At 44.2% G+C, this 26067-nt stretch overlaps 1 protein-coding gene across 2 annotated transcripts in view; it reads right to left on the reverse strand.

Moving 5' to 3' along the window:
• rev3l (REV3 like, DNA directed polymerase zeta catalytic subunit) overlaps positions 1–26067 on the reverse strand; it is a 71797-nt gene that overhangs the window by 13827 nt on the left and 31903 nt on the right. The window contains exons 2-14 of one of the 2 annotated variants that reach the window (XM_076755745.1): positions 25532–25721; positions 25279–25353; positions 22905–23065; positions 18933–19074; positions 18423–18517; positions 16962–17066; positions 15814–15898; positions 10977–11119; positions 9283–9411; positions 8769–9006; positions 7423–7565; positions 1620–5454; positions 32–939 (exon numbers count right to left, since the gene is read on the reverse strand). In XM_076755745.1, coding sequence (XP_076611860.1) covers positions 32–939; positions 1620–5454; positions 7423–7565; positions 8769–9006; positions 9283–9411; positions 10977–11119; positions 15814–15898; positions 16962–17066; positions 18423–18517; positions 18933–19074; positions 22905–23065; positions 25279–25353; positions 25532–25721 — 6249 coding nt within the window. The remainder of the gene's footprint in view (positions 1–31; positions 940–1619; positions 5455–7422; positions 7566–8768; positions 9007–9282; positions 9412–10976; positions 11120–15813; positions 15899–16961; positions 17067–18422; positions 18518–18932; positions 19075–22904; positions 23066–25278; positions 25354–25531; positions 25722–26067) is intronic. The other variant, XM_076755746.1, reaches the window with a different exon arrangement.

Consider the following 26067-nt stretch of genomic DNA (forward strand, 5'->3'; position numbering starts at 1 on the left):
ACAGGCAGAATGAAACCACTGTTTTTCTTACCCTCAGATATGGGCGTGCTGCACACTGGCTCTAAGTCTTCCTTACTTCTCCTCCGTCTCCTTAAAAAGGGGGTGCTGTGAAGGAGGAGGGGGCTAGTCCTCCCCTCGTCCCTGTTACTGACATGGAGGAGCGAGGGACTAAGATTCTCCTCTAAATAGTTACAGAGCCTTGGTGAGAGTGGTTCTGGAGAGTTTCCACTTTGTCTATTTTCAACGAGCTGGTCTGTGCCTGAGGGGCTGGGCTGACAGGACTGCTGCCAGGGAGGCAGCTCTGGGGACTCTGGAGAGGTGGCTTTATCGTCATCATCATCATCTTTTTCTCTGCCCTCTTGCTCAATATCCACACTGCCTTCATCTGAAACTGGACTGACCTCAGTGGATTTACATTGAGAGCTTGTATTCTTCATGGGAGATAGGATTAGGGACATGTTACGTTTCTTTCTCCTTCGGGTCCTGATACTGGAAAGTCTCTCGCACTGCTCAAGCTTAACTACTGGACAGCTGGGAGCACTGGGCTGCTCAGTTCTCTCTGCGTTCCCCTCCACATCCAGCCCAACCCCTGTCTTCAGCAGCCCTGTGTCTCTTCTCCCTTTCTGTAAACTCTCATACTGTTTCCTGGCTTCTAGCCACAAATGCACACGCTCTCGGCTTGGTGGGTTTTTACAGGGCAGAAGGATGACCTTCTTGTCACTGGCTGAGGATGGGTCATGCTTGGCATGCTCTTTACTTGTGTCTGAGGCCTCAGCTCCCTGGGCTTGGGAAGATGAGATAAGAGCAGTGGCGGGATGTGTCATGGCTGAGAAGGCAGTCTTCCAGAAATGGAGGCCCTCCAAAGACAGTTCCCCACTGAACTCTGCTAGCTCCTTAGCCAGTCTGGTACCCACCAGTAACTTACGGCCACCAACTTCCCTGCAGAAAAGACAGAGGAATGTGATCATTATTATTATTATTGTTATTATAGATTCCATCAATTAGAGCCTGACTGAGACTGGATTTTGAGGCTGACACATTTCTATATTTAAGAGTTAGATATCTAAACATTTATCATCCAATTCCCATTTTAACATTCTAATATTTTTGATAAGGATCCCATGACCCAGTGGTATTTTAAGAATTGTGACAAGATATGTACTGATCAGGACACTTAACTGTTTAAGAGCAACACTGCCCCTAAAAAATATCGTTATCATTTCGGTTCAGCATTTTCTGTTCTGTGTACATTCATTGTTCCTCACGAAAATGCATTGAGGCATCCTTGAGGTTTAAAAAACATGTTCAATGCATTTCCTCATAAAACTGCTGCTTTTGTTTGTGCATTGCTACATTTCTCTGCAGCACCAACTCTACATGCACATCCTGATGCTCGTACATGATGTGTATGATATGGTCAAGATGGGAACCTGCTTGTGAAGGCATGGTTCCATAACTACTACCGTTCAAAAACTTCACAGAGTACCTTTAAGTAACAACATGCTTGTCTGCCATGTTGATGTATTGGTAAGGCTCCATTTCTTAATTAGAATGCTTTTCAGATACATTTTTATCAAAAAGTAATTATTATTTGCGCTTGTGCTGCAATATTGTCTTACATTGGTTTCCCTGGTGCATCAGAGGGGTCGCTGCAAAAGGGTTCCTGGAAAGTGGCCTCGGACATCTCCAGGTCCAGCAGAGTGCTGAGGATCTCCTCCCGGCTTGGAGGGGACATGAGGGGTTTGAGAATGTGGGCTCCACCTCCTGCCCCTCGCAGCAGCGTGCTTGCCTTCATCTGGGATAGTGAGCTGACAGAGCGTGGAGAACTACTGGGTGTGGTGGACGTTAGTCCATCAATGCCCTCCAGAAGCTCCCCTGTTGAGGAACCTTCATGGTCGACAAATGATGCAGAACTTAAAGGCAAAGGCAGGACTGGGTCGAAGACGGAAAAGAGCAGCTCTTTCCTCTCACAGTGAAAGTCTTGAAAGGGGCTAAGTGTATGGGCTTTACCTAAAGAGAAGTCCCACTCTCTGTTCCTGATTTTCTCAGAGTCAAGGAATGTGAGGTGATTTGACACAGATTCCCCATTATCGGGTCTATCAAAGAGGTCAGGGCTGACGGGCCTTGCTTTGTGCCAGTCCAAGCCTCTTTGTAGTTCCTCCCCAGAACCAAAAAGTCGATCAAGTTTCTTCTCAAAGCCCAGTGCCTGAGCAGACACAGCTTCCTGGCTAACATCACTCAGAAACTTCACTGGTAAATTTTTATCAGTCAGGACAAACTGACTGCTGCTGTATGGGCTGGAGAATTCTGTCTGGTCAATGGCATTTATATCAAAGGTATAGTTGTGTGGGAGCTCTGGTGACAAGCTGTCTTCTATGAAGTTGCAGCTGTCCAAGCCTGGATCTGAGAGGAAGATGGGGCAGTCATCTGACATGTTGCCCTCCTGCTTCACTGACAGAGCTGGCTGAGTGTTGCTTGCCTTGCCTTTCCTCATTCTGGGCTTTTTATCCTTAGGAATGGTAGATTTTGGGGCCCTTGGTTTCCGAGGAGTGGTGGAGGGAGCTCTTCTGGATTTAGCTGGTTTAGTTGTGGGATCTAATAGTGCTGTGGCCTGAGCTATGGCAGTGGAGTGGCTGTCTGTACCGACCACTTGTAAAGGAAGGGCCTGTCCCTGCCGCCTCTTCTGGAGAAGCTGCTTGAGAACAGCCAAGCCAGAGGGGGTCTCAGAGAGTGTGGGGACTTCTCCATTCTTAGGGCCTGAGTGTGGGTGGACTGCTGCTAGTTGGGCTTCTTTATTGCCTTCCAGTGAGGGTCTATCAGTCAGAGGAGGTGGAGGAGCTGTGCACTCCTGTGAGGCCTCTGCCTTTACCACAGTTGTCTGGCAACCTTGCTGCTTCAGCTGAGCCGGTGCTGAGAAGCTTTGATTGACCTCCATGATGGAGGTCTCACAGTCCTCAACCTTTGGTTCTATAGACTGAGCTAATAAGTCTGATGTAGATACAGTCTGGGAACTGTTGCTATCTGTGCTCACTGGCTGCTGAAATGGAGGAACCTCTTGAGAGGAACACTCAGAAGTAGGCAGTTCATCCTGCGGGAAAAGGAGCTTGGAGCTGTCTTTACATGAGTCATGGCTTTTGGGTTCCTCAGTCTTCTTCTTGCGAGACTTTCTAGGTGTTGCAGTGGTTGTAGAACTGCTGACAGTACCTTCAGCTGTATCTTTAGCTTTCTTCCTCTGCCTTGAGGCAGCACCACTACTTTGTTTCGATTTCTGTTTTTTTGGTTCCTCTTCCTCCAGAGCCTTAGCAGCAGGCTTGCTTACTTTCCTTTTAGCGTCTGTTAATTTCTTGGTTTTGGCAGTTTGACATTTATTTTGTGCTCCTTTGGTTGAAGACACTGTGCATGGCTTGTGAAAAGCAGAACTAAGACATGGGTCACTGAGTGGATTAATAAGCCGTTCTGAACTCCTGGTGTCCATAAGAGGGTCACTGGGAGACCAACAACGTGGGGGTGTTGTGTCTGTGGGGCTTGGGGATCTATCAGAGAGATATCCCAATTCTACCATTACATCAGTATAATCAATGCCATGGTCTTCTGCTAGCTCACAGTAACATGGCTGAGGGGGCGGTAGAGAGGGTAGAATTTTGCCTCTCTGACTGCCTTTAATTCTTTTTGCCCTTTCACACTGTCTGACCCGAGGTTTGGAGGAGTTACAGACTGTTTTCTTATTTGTGGAGTTTACCTTTGCCCTTCTTTTGGGGTGTTTTTTGGCCTTTGGCTCAGTGATAGGAAACTTGACAGCAGTAGATTCTGGCACCTTGGGCCAGAAATCCTTGAGAGGGGCCAGTTTCTTGTATTGCTCTAGTTTGTCTGGTGTAAGCAACACCAACTGCTCCTCTGCATTCACTTTAGACATCTTCACCAGCATGTTCTTCTGTCCTTTGAACCTGTTGATAATTATATACTTAATGATGATAGGGGGTTCCTTCTTCCGCCGTTTCTGGTACTTTACTTCCTGCCCACTGGGGACATTCGTGTCCTTGAGTCGTTCTTTGATGGAGGCTGGGTGTTTATAACGAGTGCCACCTGAGTGTTCTCCATCCTCACCGTCATAGATCATCTTCCGTTTCGCCCTCAGGGTGTATTTACTACCAGGGAGTGCTGAGGGTTTAGTACAGGTGACTTTAGCTGATAAATCTTGCAATTGGCTTAACCTATCCTCTGTTGAATCTTTAGCTTCTTCAGAAAAACTGGAAACTACAGTGGAAGAAGTCTCTGAAAGCGGCTCTGTCTGTTCATTTACAGACCTGTCCTCACTTTCTGGCTCCCCCTTTGCAACTGGCTTTCCCTCTGTGATTGTCCCATCTGTAACTGGCTCAGCCTCTTGAAATGGCGTATCTTCCAAAACCGCCATCTCTGTGTCTGCAGTTACGGGACTAGCAGGTGTGATTGAGGTGAAGCCAGTACTATCCTGGCTGTCAGAGGTAGAGTGTTCAGCTATGTTTAATTTGTTCCTATGTCCTACCATTCCCAACCTTTTTTTATTCACTTTTAGCCTTGATCTGCGAGGCTGGGCCTGTTCTACCTCGCTGCAGGAATCAGCCAGCTTTTTGCTCCCAGCTTTTTTCCTACTGAGGCAGTTGGAGAGGATGACGCTGGGGAAGAACTTGTAGTGTGCTTCCTGCTGGGCCACTATAGTCCTCTCTGTCTTATTTTCCTGATAGTCCTCGTACCTGATTTTAAGTTCACCAACATCTCCCTCCTCACTGTCCTGGCCCATTTCTTCCTCCTGAGGATCAAGAAACTCATCCTCCTCCATGGGTGACGGGGATGAGGACATGTTCCTCAGGATAGGGCTTTTACTGTCCTTCTGGCTCAGTTCCAGCTCTGTCTTAGCTGAGCAGTTTCTCACCTCTGAGTAACAGAGAGAGAAGGTCCTGTGGTTCTGAAGAATGGACAGACAGTTTGTTTCTACATTCTTTATGCTGCCGTATTTATTCCTGTTTTTGGTGACCTTTCCATTACCAAATGGGAAACTTTCTAGATCTGTCTTATCCAAAGCTATGGAGGTTTTCTTGTCATAAGTGTACAAGGGCCGTATGTCCTCTTTGTCTACGCAGATGGGAGACACCTCAGGGTGATTGGCTATCTTGCATGGAATGGGGTGTTTGACTGGTGGGATGTAGGGGATTTCTTTATTGACCTTAAACCCTGTTGAACATTCACTACTACTGTCCTGGCTGCTTTTTGATTGAAAGTGCTTGTCAAGTGGTTGCTCCGTGTCCAACACATGAACTGGTCTGTGCTCAGTGTGCTTGCACTCCAGAAGGATCTTAGCTGAGGATGGTGGCTCCAGGTGAACAGTCTCCCCGGAGAAGGGATTCCTTTTTCCAAGCATCTTTTCTGTGACTATAAGAGAAGACTGGGTCCTGGAGCCACTGTCCGTCAATGATGAATCTGTGGATACAAAAGACGAGAAGAGGAACCTTAATAACAGTTACCAGCAGCAAGATATAGATTAAACTCTAATTTTCATACATACTAATTTCTCTTCAAATCAAGATTAAGCATGATCCTTTAAAAACTTTACATTTATTAATAATTAAAGGAAACACCCTGGAGCAATATTCACAAAATATTGTAAGGCTGAAAGTGTCTCTTGATTGGCTCAGTCAGGAGAAACTCAGAAAAATATGGGACATGTTCGTCCTAACTTTAAAGAATTGACAAAGTATTTTAGAACTAAAAGTAGCTCCTTGGTTTGACAGAAGATAGAGGTAGTCCAGAGGACTCCTACGTCACTAAAACCTACTCGCAGTCTGTCTGCTGATGCAGGTACGTCACGCATATGACTGACAAACTTCTCGTCACAAGATATTACAGCTAATACTACATACTGCCACCTGCTGTATGGGAGGGTGGACAGGTCCGCTATAGACTAAAAACTAGAAGTCCTGGATACTTTGGGTGGAAACAGCTTAATCTGTTCCTCACACTCCTGTGTATTGATGAATATTTCACTTCCCATTTACTGATACAAATCGGTCACCTGACAAACACCAATCACTGTAGACACACAGCAGCGAGTGGGTTCATTCATGAAACATCTATAACAACAAGGTCAAACCCACCCCTTCTAAGTTCAGGAGTTCTATTTGCTCCCTACAAAAAGCTGCTCTCAGCAGCTTTGTGTATAGCGCCTGAGAGGAAACTCTTGCCAAGCCATTTTTACTGCCATTTAGGAGGACTCCTAGTGGCAAGATCCTTTGTGAGTACAGCTCACTGAATATCAGTTCTAATTAGGAACTGGCTCCAGTGGTACTACAACTAATTAGACAACAATCTCTTGGTGTAACGATTCCCACTGTCTATTCCCAGGTCTGACATTTAAAACAGAAGATGTTTCATATTCTTGTCCTTCATGTCTCTCATCTTAAACATTAGGAGGCAGCTTGTCCCTCATTGACTGCTGGTCAAAGACAGCTCAATTTGTACTGATGATGTGGTTGTTAAATAATGAACATTTTTAAAACTTGGCTGCAGAATAGATAGGAAATACAAATATATGTACGCATACTACAATAGAAAGTCAACTTGCATGCACGTGTATATAATCACAAGGTGTTGAAAACCAATTTGTGTATATACACAGCAGCTTTGTGTTTTCCATGTATTTACATCCTATTTCAGTTGAGGTGCATAATTTTAACCATGTTTCAATGTTCAAGTGATTCCAGCAAAAAAGCTACAAAGCTGGCAGATGGTAAACTCTCAGAGAAAAACATTTTAATCCATTTAGCCCTAAAGAAAACATAAATGTGCCTTTGTAAGTAATATTATAATACACTGATAGATTGGTAGGTATCCCTTTAGTATTTTTTGGGTGTAATTAGCCATTGTACGCTATGTAGCAAATCACTGAGCAGGACTTCTTTATGGCAATATTGGATTTTTAAATGATTGCTGGATCAGTGAAGTATCTTTATTTGTCAGGTATTTAATACAGTGGATTATACTTTTTGATGATGATTTTATCCATAAACTGTTTCTAAATTGATTCTTAAAAAATGTACTTTATCATATATCAATATCATGACTATCAGTCTATCAGTAAGTTCCACCGTGTACAGCTGTGCCCTCACAGCCTGAAGTTCACTGACAGTTAACTGAGAATAACTCAAACACCGGGGAATCAATTAGAATCCCAGAGTCTTGCACTATATTAAATCACAGCGCCCTCATAATGAAATTATATCATACAGCCCAAACCTAGCATCAACACAAATTGTTACTGTGCAGCCGCTGTCTGATTTTGTATTCTGATAGCCTTGATGTAAGATGAATCAGCAGGGGATGTGAGATAAGCGTCAAAGCACACTGACATTTAAGTGCTGCCTCAGTACGTCTCAGCATGAGATGACTCACCGCTGCTCTCGTCTGCGGCCCCGTCAAGCTGGGGGATGGACAGGTTGGCGAACAGAGAGTTGTTCCCACTCCACTCCATGTCTTCATCAGAGGACTCCTGCTGCTCGTCACTGGAGCCGTCCTCTGGCTCCTTCACGCAGGGCCTGCACACACAGGGATGACAAGAGCACTCACTAAACAATGCACAGCTCACTGTGGACGACCTTCATCTGACTGCTTAGTGTCTGCTGGCTGGTGTTTGTATTGAAGCAGGAGCACACAGTCAACAGGGAGAATGAAACTTTCACTCATTTCCAATGGATCTGGATGTGTGTATTGCATGTAACTTACCTTACTCTTTTCATAGCGGGGCAAAGACTGTGCAGATTGAAGCTCGATTTTAAACCCAAACTGATTGTCTTGAACTATTTACTATCAGAACCAGGCCGAATTTCTGACAGATCAGCTGTTTGACATTCAGGTTTAAAGGGGGTCTTGATGAGTAATTACTTGTCCACACAAGCAGAAAGCTGGCAGTTGGACAGTTGGGTGGATTTCTGGTATGTCAGGAAATTTGGTCAGCTGTCTTGAAGGTTAAACAGTTCATCACCTGATCTCCTGAGTGGCTGCTGTCAAAAGACCCATTACAAACTGTGAGTTTGTTTCAGTATCATTGGAGCAGTTTTTGACATGTGGTGGCTGACTGTTGTCTTGACTCAGACTTTGCTGTGATAAAACTAAATCACGCTGTGGACTTTCTTTTCTGCCAACACTTCTGAGGACGTAGCCATCTTGTTTGAATAAATCTTAACTGGAATTGGCATTACACCAAAACAACTGAAGGTTCTCCGTTTATGATTGAGGTGTATAGAGTGAAGATCGAAGTTGTGGATTAGAGCCATGCATAAATGATTGCATTACACAAGATTAATAAACTCATACTGTGTCTGCCCAGCTTCACACTGTTCAGTACAAAAGATGTCTTTTAAATTGTCTGTGATATTTTTTGTAAGTTTCATCAAGGGCGGGTTGAAAAGTTTTTGAACCAAAACTATACCTACAAAGATACCAAAACCATCTGTTTTTCAATACAGTACTAGTAGAAAAATGTTTAATTTGCATTTAACAAAAGAAACCAAATCTTGAATGTGTGGGCACAAGCAGCCATATTGTCAAAACAAAGTTTTAGAATGTCAAAACTATTATTAAAATTACAATCTCTATGATCAAAGACTTGGTTACCCAGCCCTTGTCTCAGATACACAAATTATGTTGGCAGGAAACTGAGCTGAGGTTCTGAGGCAGATAATATCGGACACGGGCAGAACAAAAGGTCTTTCATTCAAACGCGACACAGACAAACTTGCCTTGTTAAAGATGAGTTTTCAGGATGCTCGCTGTCCCACCGCTGTGACATTATCATGCTGAGCTCAGCCTCTTCTTTGTCCATCTCTGGCCCTGCCTCCTCCTCATCGCTGTTGCAGTGGTAGCTCCTGGCACCAGGAAATGACTGGGACTGGGAATTCTGCCTAACGGGGGTCCTGCAGAAACCATCATCCTCCAGGCCTGCCAGCAAATCAATGATGGCGCGGTCTTGGCTGCCATCTGCATACACAACAACAATAAAGCATATAAAAGACATTACATCAATTAGCTGCGAGCAACAACTTTAAGCATGGTACCACATGAATCAATGAAGTCCAAGCTATCAACTGCTAATTGGCTTTACTTTCTGAACTACAGGCTTTCCTTTCTGCTTGGTCTTACAACCTTTACTTGCAGGCAGAGCCGCTACATGTCACCACATCTTAGCCAAGTATTTATCTTAAATAAACACAAGTTTTAAATAGATTTTTAAACACAAACGAGCGGCTCTCATACCTAACAGGGTTGAGTGGTTGGATGTCTGAGAGAGCGGGAGGAAGGTCTGACTGTTCTCCAGGAGGCTCAAGATAGCCTCCTCATCAACGACAGCCTCCTCTGGGATTTTACCACTGCTCCTCACAGAGTCTGGGATGGCAGCAGGGAGAGAAGAGTACTGTTAGCATTACTGACAATCTAAAAAGACAGGTCCACCAACACACATGCACACACAGCAGGAACACAGTGGTAAAATGGGCAGATTAGGCTAATGCTAATCACACAGTGTCACACCTTGAACCCCTAACACAGCTGGAGCCATAGGGGGAAGAAAATGTCTGTCCTCTCTCGCAACTCTACCTATTTGGTGCCAGATGAAGGTTTTGGTGAGTTTTATTTTATTTCTTTTGATTTGAATGAAGTGTGCTTTACAGTTATAAAATTACTGTTCTGTAAATGGAATCTAGTGGCTTTGGTGAGAGCGATATAACAGCTGTATCTGGTTAAAAAAAGGATCTTACTCTTTAACAAAAAGGTCCATCTCTGTAGGGATCCTTTCCATAATGCTGTCAGACACAATGACTCAGACGCTGCAGCCCGTTTTTGCAGCTGCAGCACTCTCATTCAATACTGGACCATTTTCAAAAATTGCTGTCCTCATTCCCTCGTCACTTGGACACGAAAACACGGGAAAATAGGGTCCATAAACACAGATACAATTCGACTAGTATTTTTCCCATTTGTCTGGGACAATGAAATCTTCCAGGACACGTGGACTGGAACCGATTTTTTAGAAATGGAAATTCTGTATGGGATCCATGTCAGCTTAATAGACTGACTTTGAAAACATCAAATGACTTTTTTTAATGAATTTTATTTGTTTATACAATGAAGAATTGTCAAATATCACCTCCATGAGACTGCTCACAGCAGACAGGCAACAAACATGGCATTTCATATTGGCCACAGCTACAGTGAATTTCAAGCTGCATGCAAAGTTAATATTATGTTCACTGTAACGTTGATTAACATAAAGGACATTCTGTTGCCTTAATATTATTAACACCACCGAACAATACACTAAAGCAGTCAGGCTGGGAACCCATGACTTTATGCACATTTGTCCTTGTTGCATTTAGTGCTCCTTGAAATATGATCAGTGCATTTTGACTGTAGCTGAAACCTTAAAACCAAGCACAGTTCCCAGGACTCCCAGGATAGGGGGCATCTGATTTCTGAGATAGAAAACATAAAAATTTTGGTAAAATATTAATTCCTATACAGTAGAAACGAGTAGAATTAACAGGGAACTGCTGCTACCCCGTAGACTGCATCACAACTAACATGTACCTTGTCAAAAGTGCAACTGTACACCCGGGCTAAAAAACCTAACAGAACGATAAATCTACCTTTAATTTCTTGCTGTTTTCAAAGTGTATGACTTCTCTCCATGACTGATGGAAAGTTTGAACATCTACAGTTCCATGACAACGGAGCACTTTCAATCTGCTGATGATGATCTGCTCTTCCCAAGGTTTCCATCTTTTTTCAATTGAAGGAGTTTTTCATTAACCCAGTGAAGGTCAGGGTGTATCATGCTGTACAGACTGTAAAGCCCTTTGAGACTATATGAATAAAGGTGACTTCACATGGGTACAGATACTCTGTTTCACCAGCATAGATTACATGTGTCCCCAGTAGTGGTTTTTCCTCACCTGGCTGAGAGTCCCTGTGCACCTCTACAGCATTAGCGGGGGCACACGGCAGTCCCTCTGGGGCATTGGGGTCAGAGTGGAGAGTAAATTCAGCAGGAAAATCCTCTTGGTCCTCCCAGTCGCCAGCAGACAAACTTTGCGTCCTGAGCAGAGAGACAGAAATGGAGACAGTTTATGCAGGAGGATAATAAATAACTGTTGTAATTTCACATTTTAGAATTCTTTCCTTCTCTTGTTCTCAGAGGATCCTTGAAGGCTCAAGGATTCAGGGAACAGATTAAAATGTACTGCAACACAGACAACACATGCTTTGATTCATTGATCAACCAGAATGAATGTCTCTCGGTTGTTTGCCTCCTCCAACCAGTCAGGTTGCAGTTTAAGTCCATGTCTGTGCAGACCCATGCAAAATATATATAATGAAGGAATTTCAACAAAAGTATTAAGTGTATTTTTTGGTCAAATGGAAGTTATTGTGATATTGATATGTATGATTCCAGTGAATCATTTCCAGTGAGGAACATGCTGTCACAGAGGACTGATGGAGAGCTTCATCACAGCAGAACCAATGAGCTACAGTGCTTCAAATATGGATGCTGCTGCAACGAAGCTACTGACTGAAAAAGTGGATGCTTCACACACATCTTCAAGGCGACAGCACAGCACGAAGATCTGTACAATCAGCACAGTCTCAAGGTGGACACCCGAGATTAGTGGATATAAAATGTCATCATTTTATCCTGTGAGACATTTGTGTGCAATACTGTCACAGTCAGTGTATAAAGTCTGGAGTTACGGCCAAAAACATGTGTTGTGAGCTTCCAGTGACCTATGACCACCAAAATCTAATCAGCTCATCCTTGAGGTCAGGTGAATGTTTTCGCCAAATTTGAAAAAAATCAAGGTACTCTGGAGATATTGCGTTGACAAGAATGGGAGCAGACGTAGATATACACATATATACATGCAGAGAACCAGAAAACAAACGAAACCACCTAAACTATACAAATCATACAAGAACAGGTCACATGATATTAGTGCACCGGCAGTGACAGTTTGAATTAATCACGCACATAAAACAAGCACATAGATGAAATGCATGCAACACCCATGCTCCCGCTGCATCTGCACGGGAACAGTGGACTCATTTTCCCATTTTAAATGTGTATGAGCATTAGCAGCGCTGTCAGCTTGGCTGTTACCTGAATCACAAAGCGGAGAACCTTCTGGTATCTGCCCTCATGCAGTCATGTTTTATTAGCATCTCTTTACCGTGGGTCTTAATCAAGGGAAGTGCCCTGTTTACTCTGTGTGTATGTGTACACAGAGGCGGTGTCTAAGTGTGTGAAGACTGTGTGAGTCTGTGGGTGGCTGGATGTGTGGAGAGTGTCTCTTGTCTGGTAAGAGTGTGTGTGTGTGTGTGTGTGTGTGTGTGTGTGTGTGTGTGTGTGTGTGAGAGCATATGAGAGTGTGTGCAGCCAAGTGGTGTGTGTCTGTGTGTTGGAGAGGGAATATGAATGGAAAACGGGCAGGCAGCCAACTTGGGCTTTGTATCCCTCCAGATCGCTCTCAGCTACAAGCTGCCTATCACGCTCCCTTACCCATGCTGCCCTACTGCATCGCCTAGCAACTCACCACTTAGTGACTCTGAAATATTGAAATGTAGACCAGGCAGACTGCTGCCGTTCGCAAGTGGAACAAATTTCACAGGAACGGTCACAAAAAAGAAAAAACGAGTTTCATTTAGGTGCTACTGCTGAACTGATCCAAACCCTGGAAGAGGCTTTCTCAGATCTGATTTAACTACAGAGGCTTGAAGATTAGAGCCATGTGCCCCCGAGGCTGCAGGTTGAAAATCCCACAATAAGCAGGAGAAACTGAATATGAAATTGCCTCAAGCTACTGACTCAACCCCCTGTTGATCCAGTGACTGTAGGCATGCATGGTCAACTTTCTCAGGATAGATTCAAGCTTAGAAACACATTTTGATGAAACATGCTGCAAAAACTGTTGGGGGCTGCGTGGACAGACAGGTGAAGCTGCATAACACCGTGTCTGAGCCCAGCAGGCCTAGAGGAGTAAAGTAAACACTCCTGTGGAGTCGCTCCAGACAGAGACGGCACCGGCTGAGGATAAAACAAAAACAGATAGGACAAACTCTACACTGCATTTACCGAGAAGCCGCAGCCACATGGTCGCCCTTTCACTTTAAATGATGAATGAGCTGAAGGCTTCTTGGTCTAAATGATAAATCCAACCTCATAGCAAGGCTGTTAAATGATGAATGGTTTTCAGAGGTGATGGATGATGAAAACATGGCTAAATATATGAAATCGATGAGTTTTGAGTTTTTATCAGCTGGCATCTCGCTGCTGTTCCACAGTCTGAGGTTAGGATGACAGTAAGCGAGATTTTACTGCAGTCTCATTGTCATTCAGAGACTTTGTTCCGCCGGGCCGTATGAGGAAAGGCCTCAAGAGAGTGAGTGTGCCCGTGCCACTGTCTGGCTGTCTCTTAATTAGTCTGCTAGCTAACGACTTTAGAGGCGACGAGGGAGGGAGCCTGGCAGGCGTCGGGAGATTACTGCAGCGATTAACACATTTCCCTACCAAGCCACGCCCCCCTCGCTGCGTCACTGTTTTGCTGTGAGAGTTTGAATGATGCAGCTGAAACAGAGAGAGGAGAGATAACCTCCTAATCCATAGCACTGAGTTAACGAAGTCTTGTTGACCCTCAGCCCCTGAAGAAATATTCCTAATGAATGAAATGAGGAGCTACAGCATCCCAGGTAAGATGTTGCATTCTGGGGTTTACAACAATTCAATTGAGGCAACTCTTTAGAAATTTAATATGAGCATGTGCATGAATGTCCAAAGCAGCAGAGTAGTTTAAAGATACATTTTATTCATATTTGTATTCAAAAACTGTAATTCCACATTTGTCTCCTAAATGCAACATTCTGCAGCTGCTTGTTAGGACAGCACCACGCTGATGTAGACTTATTATGATGAACGTGATGACCCCGCTCCATGTTTATGTTATCTACCAATACTCACTGGAAATAATGGACATGGGCATGTTTTATGGCCTAAAGCAGTGGTTCCCAACCTGGACGTCAAGACCCCACCATGGATTGCAGGATGATGATGAACACATGACGGAACAGGAACCAGAAAAAATAGATTTTGTCACACGGTTTGGTAGACATATGCAACCACTGATGAGGGGTCGTACTGTAAGTAGATGTTGGTTGGTCTGTTTATTGAAGGGTTGCGACCAATATTCTTAGCAGGACATTTTATCATGTGAAAATTAACAAGCCAGTGCTCCCTGAGGACAATAATGATAACACTGTACTGCAATTTCTTGTTACTTTTCAGCTGACATTTATACTTCATATCAATTTACCTGCAATAAACAGCCACCTGCTGATGTATCAACCTGGATCTTAGCTCTAGTGACGAGCAAAAACATGTGAGGAACCACTGGGCTAAAGGGGCGATAGGATACTGATCAACAGTGTGCGTAAAGGTAGTCACAGGTGGGGGATGGATCCAACCAACCAGCTTTGAGAGGAGAATCTGGAGAATCTGGAGTTCTTCTGAACCAACAGAAACCACACTGTCTTGGCCCTTCAACCAAAAATGATCCATATTTACCACATCATTTAGTGAAGGGTGGGTGGAATCAGGTGGATGTAAGGAAAATAACACGCAGTCAGAAAATAAAGACTGAGGTTTCTAAAATGTTTCAGCATGTAATGAAACAAAGGTCCATGATTACAGTGCATAGGGTGCTTGTTTGTGTGACAGAGGGAGAGCCTGAAAACATGCATGATTAAAAAGTGATAATGAAAAAAGTGAAAAGAAATAAGAAATCTCTAGCAAGGTCTGCAGTGCCAAGTGAGTCCTTGAGAATGCAGCAACAGCAGTCGCTGAGCATAATAGAGGAAGGGAACGCCAACAGAAAGGAAGTGACAGACTGTGTGTGAGTATTAACAGAGAGAGTAACTGAGACAGCCAGGCAGTGGGGGGAGTTGAGAGCCGCCAGCGAGCTAAGTGTGTGTGTGTGTGTGTGTGTGTGTGTGTGTGTGTGTGTGTGTGTGTGTGTTTTCCATCAGTCAAGCTCTCTACAAGCTCGACAACGAAAGACACACTGCTCCTACACCTCACCCCCTCTCCTCTGTTCCTGTCTGATATCAGAGGTTAGTGAATAGAAGCCATCTGGATGTGATGCAGAGGCACGCACGGCTGCCAAGCCAACTGTACTTTTATTTACAACAGGAAATACTTTCTGCCTGTACACTGTGCGTGTGTGTGTGTGTGTATGTGTGTGTAACCTCATCATCATCATTTCACTCTCTCCTTCCCTATTTCTCGATACTACACACGTTCCGTCTCCACCCCGCTAGCTACATCTGTTCTGACTTTGCTTTCTCCATCCTTCCTTCCCATGTCTTCCAAACCCTGCTCTCACTCGCTCCCTCCCTCCCTCCCTCCCTCCCTCCCTCCCTGCCCTGAGAGGAAAAAGAAGGCGGCAAAAACACTGACATGAAGCTGAGAGGCACAGGGAAACTGAGGACATGCAACAGATTCATTACAGGTCAACACAGAGACCCAAAGATGAGACAACTTGAACCGAATGTGGTCTGAGACTGTGGGAAACATGTCTCGCTTAAGTGACTGGAAGCATCTTGTGCTCATTTTCACACTGTCACACTGTTTCTCTCTTCCAAAAGTCCCAGCTTCTTGTCTGGATTTCCTCAGGGACATGGGACAGCTGTCCTGCGATGAACTCTCAGATAAGAAACATCAGTCAGGAAGGACAAAGAACTTACACATCAAACTCGTTTTCCTTCAGGATCTCCTTGAATCTCCTCAGGAAGATTTTCTCGCTGTCCGTTGAAGTGACAAACCCACGATCTGGAAAACATCAGTCGGACAAATTCAACAGTGTGTTCATCATTCCTGAAAACCCTCCGTTCTTACATTCCAGAGCTTCTCCAGACCTCAAATTTTTCGCAATAATTAAAACATTGCGGTGGGTAATTGCTGGTAAGTATGCTAATAGTGGCTGGGTAATTTTGCTGTTAGTGGAGTTCTATTGCTAAATCACAACAATAAAATTGGATTGGGTGTAATTCTGCATTCCAGGGCTGAGTGACAGAACACTTCCCAAGTCGTCACATTTTCTGTGCAAACTGTAATCTTTGTATGAGCTCTACACTTTTCAGACCTGGGAACCTTGTGTACTTGCAAGTAGGGCTGCAAGTGTGAAAGCAAACACATTTCAGCACAACACAAGCACATTAGCCTGTGATTACTTATCACCCTGTTTCCATGACAGCTCCCTGTGTGTGGGGACAACTCAGAGTTTGGCAAGTTTTAAGTTCTTGTTTATGGTAAGAAGACAAAGACGTGTCACCAAACATAGGGACAGTTCTAACAGCGATGATACGCTGACTTGTTTAGGTAATGGAAAACTCAAAATGCTGTCTTCCACTGGAACAGGGCTCAGCAACTAAACCAAGACAGATGTCACAACTAGCTAACAAGGAGCTAAACACAATGAAACAATACAGTTAGCCACAGAAGAATTTATATCGCCTCAAAGCATGGTCATAACTCTATCACAGGGCCGGCGCCCCTGAAATGAGGCCAGCTCACTGCAGCTTTGCTAAAGCTTTGAACATTTTGAATTTCAAGTTTTTTTCAACTGAACCAGGAAGCTGGTCTGTTAACTGTGATGGACATTTAAAGTGTAAAGTTTGGGGAATGATTTCACAGCTGGAAACCTTGCTGAAGTCTGTCTCCACTGTCTGATATGAATATTAACCTGTTGGCAGGGAGAGGATTTACACATAAACATGCTCTAGATAAATTCTTCTGAAGTAAGAAAGAGTGCCACTGTGTTCAGGACAGTATACTATTAATGTGTGAAAAAAGGTAAAGTTCTGAAGGCTGTTTCCACTGTGGATCTGCTCACCTTGTGACCCAGGGGTTTCTATCTGGGAGGCCTGGTTCTTCTCCCTCCTCCTCTGCTTTTCATCCTCCCAGATGGCCTGCAGGCCAGGGTTCCTGCCAATCTGATCTGGACACAGAGTCACAACACTGTGAGTCAGCTAACAACCGTATCATACTTTATTATTGTTTGTATGACGACTTTATAACATACAACAAAGACTTTTTCAGTTTTTATGGCAAGCAAAACTGATGAATCAAAACGAAGCCAGACTTGAACCATAAAATTCGACCCATACATACTGTAGTCCTATTTTCAACAGTGCACTTTTTGTACACTGTTATAAAGCAGATGGAAAAGTATGAGTCAGAACACAAGCACTGCCTGGCCTGGAGTGGCCTCTCCTTTCCTTTCTTCACTCTAAGACAGATGCTAGTTGTGGTTTATGCTTCTGCGTCCAGCAGGATCTAAATCATACGGAGTCCCTCCATACTTACAGCCTCCATCCACAAACAAAACATTCAGCAAAACTGGTTGGAGTGTAACCTGAAGCCCTCATCCCCACAAGGACATGTGTACTGAACGGTCCTTTTAAAGCAGCACCAACAAACACTGCACACTTGTGGCTTCACATACCAGCGAGAATCTGACCACCGGAGAACTGTTTGACTTTAATACCAAGAAACCATGAGTGTAAGCAGTGTACTGCACCCGTGTGTTTACCAGCACAGCTGGTCTGTGTGGCTTCGACTGAAGGGATAAAAAAGGCAAAGGATCCAATACTAGTGAATCCAGTTGTGACTTAAAAACAAAACAAACAGCACATTCAAAGGGCATATATTTGGCATCCCAGTTAGGAAGAATATCACAAAAAGATGGGTGTTTTTACTTCATTAAAAAGCATGCCTAGTTTAGCTTTGTTATCAACACGTGGTGAGTCCCACGTCCCTCCTGTTTCAAGTAAAAGGACGGAATTTGTCTTTCCATCACAGCCTAAAATAAAACAAAGCCAGATGCACAAACCTTTGAATATTATAAAAACACGAGGCCAGAGTCACAGTCGTTAAATCCAAAGGTTTAAGCGAACAGAAGCAATAGTTGCTTCTGTTCTGCGCAGGGCTTTGTCAGATAACACCATCTGCTTTATGGGTCATGTTCACTTCAGTGAAATGCAGCTCCATCCTGGATTCTCTCATCTCAGTTAATCTCCGTCTCCCTCTGCTCCCTCGTGACAGGAGGTGTTAGATCAGCTGTTTATGTTTAGGGCTGCTAATGGATTTGATGGGTAGAGGTGATCGGTGGGAGGTGCTCTGAGCAGCTGTGTTCCATCAGTCATCTCAGCCAAATGTCTCCTTAAGCACTGATGAGTCAGCAGACAACCATTTACCGTTCTTACTCCTACAACTGTGTCAGAGTGGGACACGATACTAGCAAAGGCTGGTGGAGGGGTGCAGCAGGTGGGGACAATGTCCTCGGTGATCTTACTTTCAATTTCCAGGCGGTTGAGGACATCTACAGCCACCGCATCAACCTCTAGTTCACAGGTGCTCTGCTTCTCCACCTCATCCAGGACTAGGGAGCTGCAGGCAGACAGACAGAACAGAGGAGCTATCAAAAATTTAAAAGAGGTAGCATTCTTGCCCTTCAGTAAATTCTGCTGTACTACTGGCTATAAATTAATTTTTGATACATGAAGATAAAAGAAAGTTTGACTTTTCTGGCTTTTAGTTCTTTTCATCAGGCCAGTTTATTTTAAAGGGCATTCCTGCAAATAAAACAAATAATAGCATACTATTTTGAATAATGAGTCAGGAGAATTGGTGAAAACAGGAAAAAAACACATCTTCCAGACGTGGCTGAAACAAACTATGAAAAGTCAACCCTCTCTAACAGCACAAGGTGTATTCAGAGGAAAAAAACAGATTCACCTTTGCTGTCAGGACAGTCGCTTTGAGTAAGAGCTACTACCACAGAGACTGTGCAGGTGGAACTCACCAGGGTATTGCATTCTCCTCCCATCGGACAAATGTGCCCCCCAGGGTGCTGTCATTAAGCTTGGAGGTGCAGGGGCTCTTCCAGGGGCTGATGCTGGGATGACTGCTAGGAGTTTGCCTGTCTGGGACAGCTGCTGCGTCTTCTGGAAAACACAAAGGCACACAGTTGAGTAAATGGTGCTATAAACTCTGAAAGAAGCTGTCAGCTCGCTGAAAGAAAATATCTCCCTTCATTTTCTGGTGACATGAATGCAGTAGGACTGAAACGAGCACAATCGTGGCTTATTCTTCACATGGGGACATATAAACATGTTTCTGCGGCAAATATGAGTGAGACGATATCATCTGCAGTGAGTGACAGCCAGCTGGGAACCTGGAGTCAAAGTTGATTCTTGATCTTGAAAACAACACTCAATGTCCACTGACTAGCCTTTTCTACAGCTTTCAACCATGTCTTCCTCGGCAGCTGGAATTAGCTGCTATCATGGGGATGCTTCAGGTGTCATCATATGACCTTAGTGTGAAACTTCGATCACAATATTACAGGTGGCCATACATGGGGGGTGGAGGAGGGTGGGGTTGGTCTCAGGTATTGGTAGTGAATGTCGTCCTTGACCTTTGACCTCTTCCCAGTTGATGCTATGAGTGCTTTTGGTCTGGTGTTCACAGACAGATGATGTTCAGTCTCTTGTGTTTCTCACAGCTGTGACATGTGATGTGAAGCACCACTCCAGTCGTTCCTGTAGGCAGGCACGCTGTCTTTAGAGTGTTCCAGCAGAGCTGTCATGGTATTGAATGATGTCTCAGGGGTTAATCTCCAAAGTTCTATAATGAGGTCAAAGCCCATCCACTGAGCATGACTATCACATGTGGGTGAAAGCTCTGGAGAAGGTGTTAAGAAGTGGACCTTAAGATTTCTTTGTCAAGTTTCTGAGATCAGAATGAACATTCACGCTCAACTATTTGAAAGTTGTTGACATGAAACAAATGAACCACCACAGAATAGTTTCAGTGTGGTTTGCCAGTCCAAACTACCATTAAGGAATAATTCTGGATTAATCGATGTGTCCCATCTGGGGTTAGCCCAAAGCCTGTCAAACTGTTTGACTGCTCATGTTTCCTGTCACAATTAACTTGCTTTAGTACAATGTTATTATTATTAACGATACAAATACAATAACAATCCTTAAAACAAGTAAAGTAGGCTAGTATAGGCAGGTACAATGAGAGACCCTTGTTCCCATCCTTGTCACATGGGTCATTTGTTGGGCTCACTCCACTTGTAGTTTTGGCATGTTAACTGTTTCGGAGGTGAGTGTTCAAGCTGTGTAGTGGACTTCAAAACACATTAAGGCCTCTGTTCATCTCAAACTGGCCCATTTTACCAGTCCAGCCCCTTTCATCATTCTTCCACTTGATCCCTGATTAAGAACTTGCTTTCAACTTTGAGCTTGAGGGGAGAAGAAATGTAAACAGGTGTATCCATTAGTTGGGCACTTAAGTTTCTTTGTTGTTTGGGGCATTGGGGCCCTCTTTCCACTGATTGCATCAGCATAGAGGTGGATCAAACATGGGAAGCCCTGCTTTTGTCGGAAGAGAGTCAAGCGTGAGGATATTGAAAAAAGAACTTTATTAAAATCAAGAGTGGAATTTCCTGTCCTGAATGATTAATGCCCCCACATGTGGAGGAGGCTCTGCTGGGCTGGATGCTCTCTGGGAGTGGGGGTGAGAGGCCTGATCAGCAATGATGAGCAGAGGCGCAGGTCTGAGAATAAAACTAAGCTGTGATCAAACAGAGTTTACAATCAGGGGTTTAGGCTCCATCAGGATCACCCAAGATCTGAGGAAGAAAGCCTCAGTGTGCCACTCCCACTGTGAGGCCCGGTGGCTGTGAGGCCCTGTGGCTGTGAGGCCCGGTGGCTGTGAGGCCCGGTGGCTGAGGCCCGGTGGCTGTGAGGTTGACTCTCTGCTGTGCAAACCTGTGTCTCCACTCCTCAAGAGTCAGTTCACACTCGACACTTATTAATGTGCAGATATCAAATCCTGTGGCTCTGCTGTTGCTGGTGATAGATGGTCATTGTGAACAATACTTGAGTGGATTACATCACTATTTGGCAACCGGACTTCCCGAGTGGAAAGGGACAACAAACATTTTATCTGCTGACATACAGTGTGTTAACCTCTTATCTTACTTTTGGCAGAAAACCACTGAAATGTATGCTAAGTCATAATGTACCGATAGCTGAAGTAGAGGAGAATCATAATGTCAGTAACCCGACACAGCAATGTCAGTGACAGCTTCTCTCCATGTATAGTTTTTGCCGATTGGAGATAACATTAGCCACCATACACTACTGGTCATATCAGACCACAGCAGCACCACGGCTGCAGCAGCAAAACACCTGTGTGTTAAACTGAGCAATAGTGTGTTTCATTGCTTATGAATTCAACTTTTCATGTGCGAGACTCAGGAGGTAGCTTGTATGAGCACGAGCTGAAACGGTTGTGTGCGATGTAAACATGGTTGGATGTAAGTGACAAATCTACCGAAAATTATCACCTGATTTTGCAGTTCCCACCAGCTCTACCAATGCTTTAGCATCTTGTGGCTTGCTGTTTTGCTTTCACTGTTTGCAACTCAGTATTTTAGTTAACTCTCACTGCTCCACGTAAAATTGTTTTGAACCACACCAAACAGCTGTTTTTAGTGAAAATGCTCTGATAAGCCTAAAGCCCAGCACCAGTGGGCAGACACACAAAGTTAATGGCTAGCTAGTCCTCATGGTAGGTGTTTAGCAGCTTAAGAGCACTAGGGAAGTTGGTGGAGACTAAAACCAAAGTAACCAGTAACAAAGACAGCTACCAAGAACATACCATTATGTAAATGTATTTTGCTAAAGCTGGGTCCAGAGTTGCTAAAATTGGACAAAGACAATATCACCCTGACAAGTACTCCCTGTATCTGTTTACATTTCACAAAGCGATGCATGCAACTTTTGCAGGGCATCAGCATTATGAATGGAAGTGTTTGAAGGCAAACCCTGGAGAAGATGCAGTTCTTCTGTGCGTCTCTGTGTTGTCACTCTGCAGGGCTGACGGAGCTCCAAAGGACTCGGCACCGAGGAGCTCAAGGCAAACACAACAAAAAGACTGCAAAGCGCCTGCTGCTGACACCCAATATCGGCTCGCTTGTTCTTCTTCTGTCCTCACACCGTTGATTCAGTTTTTTTTTTCTTCAATTTCCCTGATTCTGTAGAAGCTTCCTGAATGATTTTCAGGAGGCATCACGCTTCCACTCGATTCTACTTTTGCCACCTCAGCAAGCACGAGTGAAAAGAACAGAATAGCTAAAATGGACCAGAGAGAGTATAAAAAAGAGAGAAAGAAAAGAGAGAAGACCACAAGACGAAGCATGTGAAAAGAAGTAAGATGAGAACAGAGAGAGCTCTCAAAAGCAACAGAGGCATCCTGAGGCTGAGGTGAGATCAGGACTAATTTGATATGACACAAGGCATGGCAGCCTTCCCTGGCCTGCTCTCCATCCCTGCTCAGCCAGGGGAACAATGCGGTGAGCAGAGGGAAGCCGGGCTGGGGCCACACAAAAAAGCAGCAGAGTGTCCTGTGAGGCCATTTCCTCAACAGCACAGGGACGCATGTATAACCTAAGAACTGCCTCAAACGGAGAGGAGGTACGGGATGGGTGAAAACAGGTCAGGTCTAAGCGTTTTCTTTGTTTGTTTATGATTCGGTTTTGGTGTCAGCATTGTAATTAAACTCTAATATCAGGATTAGATAATGATGACTGAAGCAAGAAAACCCTTACAACACTTTAAAAGACAGACATAAAGAAAGAAACCAGGAGTTGCTGTTAGAATGGACAGAGAGCTGTGTGTCCCCAAACATCTGGAATACACCTGGAAAAAAATGAAAGAAAACCCAAGGGAGGGATCAGCTGTGACCTCTGTCTGCTCACCTTTTTTCTGGCCTCTGCGGAACTTGACGGCCCCCAAGTTAAGCAGGTTCATGCCGTACAGATTGTAGTCTATGAAGAGCTGCAGCAGGAAGGGGATGTGGCCCTCGTGGGGCTGGTAACTCTTGTTCATCACTGCTCCGTTTTGTAACAGCTCGCACACCCTACAACAAGCAGAGGTTATTCCATCATACAAGATATCTGCCACTATTTGCCACACAGAGAATTCCACACATTTAGCACTCATTTCCCCTCAGCAACACAATTATTGGTTGTTTTTGTGTAGCTGAGATGATGTCGATCAGAAGAGGATTAGTTTGTCCCTTTGAAATCAAGGGGTTTGGGCTGTTGGTGTGGGCCTGGCAGAAGCTTCTACAACACAGAAAGAGAGAAAATGATGCATGGAAACACATCGCTCAGACATTGTACAGCTTTGTTGTGCTCCACTATGACTAAAACGTGAGAAACTAATTGGCCATCTGAGTATAGAGCTGGGTATAAAAACTATGTGCTCAATGCAAAAGTGCCCACATGCATCAAGCTCAGGAGTGGCAAGAGAGAGCCTGCCATTTAAATCAGTATGTGTGAATGAGGCCTTTGCAGGGACTCAGAGATTGAAATGTGATCCAGGACGTCCCGTTTGAGTAACACATCGTGAGTTCGAAGGTTAATCTCACCTCAAAACAATGCTGACACTACTCTCTATCACTGTGACCATGGTTTTATCTTTCATCATGACAATCATGTCAAGGTAATCAGTAGAACCGCAGCGTTCACGTTATCATATTATAAGTAATCTACCTGGAACGTGTGCTTGCATGCAGTTGACTGGTTAAGACACCAGATGATGCTATAAATGCGTTCTGACCCAAGCTGAACCTTTCAACTTTCAACATTTTTTTTTGGGTTGAAGGCCTCTGTGCAGGTACTGAGGCCTCATTCAAATGAACAAGAGGCTGCGTTTCTCCACAGTTTCAGACAGCACTCTCATTCATCTGAAAGCAACCAGTGCACCAGTATGACAGGGGTGCCAACACAGGGGCAGCCAGCCAAAAAGTTCAACCGGGCTGAATCTTTGCTACAAGGCAACAGTACGTCATCTGGCAGGCACTGCATTGGTCAACGAAATACATGTAAACACACATTCCTGGTTACTTTGTAACGTGAATGCTGTATGTTTCTGTTACCCTTGTGAAAGATGTGACACCATGTTAGCAAAAAAGGTTCTCCTGTCTGTATTACAGCCTGTTCTATAGTGTTTAGGCATCTGAAAAGCCTCTGAATGCAATCTGTTACTCTAACTGGTCTTCCTGGATGATATTGCATTGTTTCACCAGCACTTCACACAACTCAGCCTCCTTCCTGGTAAAAATCCCATCTTTCAAATTACACTGACAAAGCTGAATGCTTTCGCATCTTTGAGCTGTTTATTTGTAATGTGCTTTGTGTAAAAAGGCTTCTGAATCAGAAAGTTCCTCAGAGCCACAGAAGACATTAGACGACTGTTTTTAAATGTCAGATTGACATTTAAAATCAGTGAGCGCCTCTTTAAAAAATATAAAGGCGATCCTTTCATCTAAATTTATGTCGAGTGTCCACACAGGAAAAAGGACAACCTGGTTTCCAGAGCCATCATCAACCACAGAAATCCTTGCATTTGCAGCACTGGCGAGATCAAGATGAACGGGGAGCGGTTCACTGTGTGAATGTTTAAGCTCTGGCCTGGAGTCATGTTTCCCCTTTAAAGGTCAGAGCACTGTGCAGACTGATTGACTGACTGATCAGAGACAAGGGGCTGAGGAGGGATGCAGGGCAGCCATACCTGCCACTCAAATTCTCCTGTTCTTCCTTCTCATCTCCCTCAGCCTTTTTACCCTCTGATCCTTCTTCTTTAGATATCCTCTCCCCCTTTTCCCTGAATCTCTCGTTGTTGCTTTATGATTTTTTTTTTTACTCTGGTCCCTTGTTCTTTTTCTTCCTCAGTCTGTATTTTAGTCTTCCTTTTCCCTTTCTTCCTCATCGTTACATACAGCCATCTCCTCAAGCCTCTTCCTGTCACTCTCTTTCCCTCTCTCCCTTATGTGTGACTCACCCACTTTCTGCCAAGTACCAATTCAGCTGCAAAACTCCACTCACATTGTCACCACGAACGCTGATCGCTCTGGCAAATAATTCACAGTCTTCCAGTGTGCTTCCGTGCACACAAACACACACACTCAGCCAATCAATTTGTACAACTGAATACACAGCAATCGATTTCAGTTTAGTGAGCTGGCGGAGTCATGCGCACACAGTCTGGCACTCAGTAACATCAAACAACTGGAGCTCAGGATGATCCCTATTCACATTAAACTGCATCGATCCGCTCTAACCTTACCTTTTGACCATCTGAGGATTGTACAGATAGATCTTCATAAAGTGCTTCTCCTTAGCGTGGTAGCCATAGAAAGGCCTGTAAGACAAGAAAAAGACCATATGGATTAAAATGACACACTGCGCGTAAACCTGCATCATTCATTATAAGGCTTCTTATTCTATGAATTTTCAAATGGTCATGTTTCATGCTACCAGTCGGAGCAAATCTCGACTTCATCAGCTGCTGGCATGACCAGAAATCATGAGTCGCTTACATGCCAGAGACCAGGACCACTTTGAAGACATGCTGAGCGTTGGATGCGGGGTTTCCCATGGCAACATTGAGAGCCCTGTCGATGCTGAAGGCCACCTGCCGCAGGTAGCGCTCTGGCTGTTGGCCGTGGCCATCGTATGGCACGTAGATGTAGGGGAAGACGCCATGGAGATGGAGACATGTTTTCTGGCCTGCAATAAAACAACAAATCCATTTAATTAATTTGACCGTACAAGGGCGAGACAGCACAGAGAAAAACAATCTTTTTGTCCCAAACACAGTGTATCAAATTAGAAGTTCAAGCTTCATTCAGTTAAACAAACAAAACTGAACAAACACTGAACTAAATATCTGTTTACTCCTGCAAATCTTGCCTTTGGTTGACATCAGGCCTCGTCACACCTACTGTAATAATGACCTCAGCAAATGTGATGTGACATGAGATTTGACTTTGTAAATACACCAAAAACATCTCACTTTCATGCACTGCTGTGCTGTATTACGTCGTCTCGTATTACGCTGTTGTCTCACCATAGA

This window comes from Chaetodon auriga, chromosome 18 (assembly GCF_051107435.1).
Source record: "Chaetodon auriga isolate fChaAug3 chromosome 18, fChaAug3.hap1, whole genome shotgun sequence".
NCBI classification, from domain to species: domain Eukaryota; kingdom Metazoa; phylum Chordata; class Actinopteri; order Chaetodontiformes; family Chaetodontidae; genus Chaetodon; species Chaetodon auriga.